Genomic DNA, 1,921 nt, shown 5'->3' on the forward strand with positions numbered 1-1,921 from the left:
TTGCAAGAAAGCCCACGACTATTTATTTATATATTTTTTCATTTATTCTTTCATTCATTCTCCCTTGATGGTAAAAATCCTATCACTCATTGCAACGCCCCTGTGGTGTTATTTTTTTTTATGTTGTTCCAGCAACATGTACATCTATCAGCACAAGTCTTTTTTTGATGATCAAAGTTTTTTGCATTCTTTCCTAACTAAAACGTTTTTTCTTCTCAGTTCATTAGTTGCCTTGTTGTCTCATTGTTGTCATGGCAAACAACATCCGATTTGGAAGCACCAGTGATCCATCCAGAATGGCCTCTGAGAGACAACCGGAGGTTATGGAATATGGTAAAACTAGAAATTCTCTCTACTTTTGTCTATTTTGTTTCACTCTGTCAGTTTTGAAATATTAACAAAGTTTTTTGTTTGTTTGTTTTTTGTGTTTTTTAGATGGAAAGGGAAACTGTGACCCCGAGAAACTCGTACAATGTCCTTTTGATAAAAATCATCATATTCGTTCCTGCCGGTTTCCCTACCATATTATAAAGTGCAGAAAGGTGAGTTGGGAGCTTTTTTTCCCCATTTGTTGTAAGAAAAGGGATTTACATTAATGGCTTACCTCAAATTTTTGTTTGCTATTTGCCAGATGTGGGAAATTTTAAAGTCTGGCTGTTAAATAACTTTAAGACATTGCTTGGTGGTCTATGTAGACTTTGACAAAACGTTTTTGTTTGTGTGTATCCCAACCGAACAGTAAATAAAGTAGAAGCTCATTTATTTGGGGTCTTAAGCTACAGGAACTGTTTGTTGTGTGGGTTGTTTATAAATCCCCAAAATATTGTTGTAGGAAGAAAGTCAATGTTCATTGTTGTGGGCAGAAATGAGTTAAACATGTAAAAAAAAAAAAAAAAAAAAAGTGAAAGAATTTGCAGATTGTAAAGGCAAAATATTGATGCTAAAGCTTTACAAAAGGAAAAAAAAATCAGTGAGGCCTATTTGATGGAGATGTTACTCTGGGTGGATATAAATGTAATGGCATTGAACAGACTTAATGAAATGATGTCATGGCAACTGTCCCATAATCAAATTGTGGTCCAAAAGAATGTTAAGCTGTGACTTTATTTCCCCAGAGGTTGTATAACTGGTTGTTGCTGGGTTTTTTTTTATATTCCAGTTTAAACTCAAGGCTCTTATCCTAAGGAATAAAGTATATTTATATTCATAAACTGCAAGTTTGTTTGCATCTTTTGCTGGTACAGAATCACCCCAAACTGGCCAGTGAGCTGAAAACCTGTCCCTTCAATGCCCGCCACCTGGTCCCAAAGCAGGAGCTGGCTCACCACATTAAGACTTGTGAGGACAGAGTATCTGTGGACACTGAAGATGGTGAAATATTCATTTGATTTCTTGTGTTGTTGTATGTATCCAGAGCTGCAATTTTTGGCATCAAGTGAAATTGTGCTTTTTAATTTCAGTGGGTGGAAATGCAAACGGGCATCGTGAATGGCATGTACCAGTCAGCACGTGGACAAATCCAAACACGACTGAGGACTGGGAGCAAGGTGTGACCAGTTGCCGCTAGTTGGTTTTTTTTTTTATTTTTTTTTTTTTACACCGTGTTTTCTTTAGAGGTTCAACAAGATAATTGGTGGGTTAGCTTAACAATAACTTAATGATTTCTAGTCTGTTAATATCCTGTATTTTTACTTGCAGAAGCAGATAATGAACCAACTGCATTTGTGTGGGGCGTCAACACAGCATTTACTCAAGTGTAAGTGGTCTTCTTCACCTCACCTGCCAGAAATGAAACAATATGCCGTTTGTTGTTAAACAGTCTTGTTTCCTGTCTGCAGCCCGCGCACAAGGCCCACCAGCAATCCTGGCCAAAGTTTTAGAGCACCGAAAAACTTACCATGGTCTGACATGTGAGCCATAA

The 1,921-nt window shown here is 37.2% G+C and overlaps 1 protein-coding gene across 1 annotated transcript; it reads left to right on the forward strand.

The window, feature by feature from the left end:
* Positions 1-251: 251 nt before the first annotated feature.
* On the forward strand, positions 252-1,921 carry gtsf1 (gametocyte specific factor 1; the record flags this gene model as incomplete). The annotated part of the gene is made up of 5 exons (XM_079238579.1): positions 252-333; positions 436-542; positions 1,245-1,371; positions 1,461-1,547; positions 1,839-1,921. 5 exons carry the CDS (start codon positions 252-254, stop codon positions 1,919-1,921), a joined length of 486 nt encoding a protein of 161 aa, XP_079094705.1.

Source organism: Telmatherina bonti (genome assembly GCF_933228915.1).
Source record: "Telmatherina bonti genome assembly, chromosome: 4".
Classification (NCBI taxonomy): Eukaryota; Metazoa; Chordata; class Actinopteri; order Atheriniformes; family Telmatherinidae; genus Telmatherina; species Telmatherina bonti.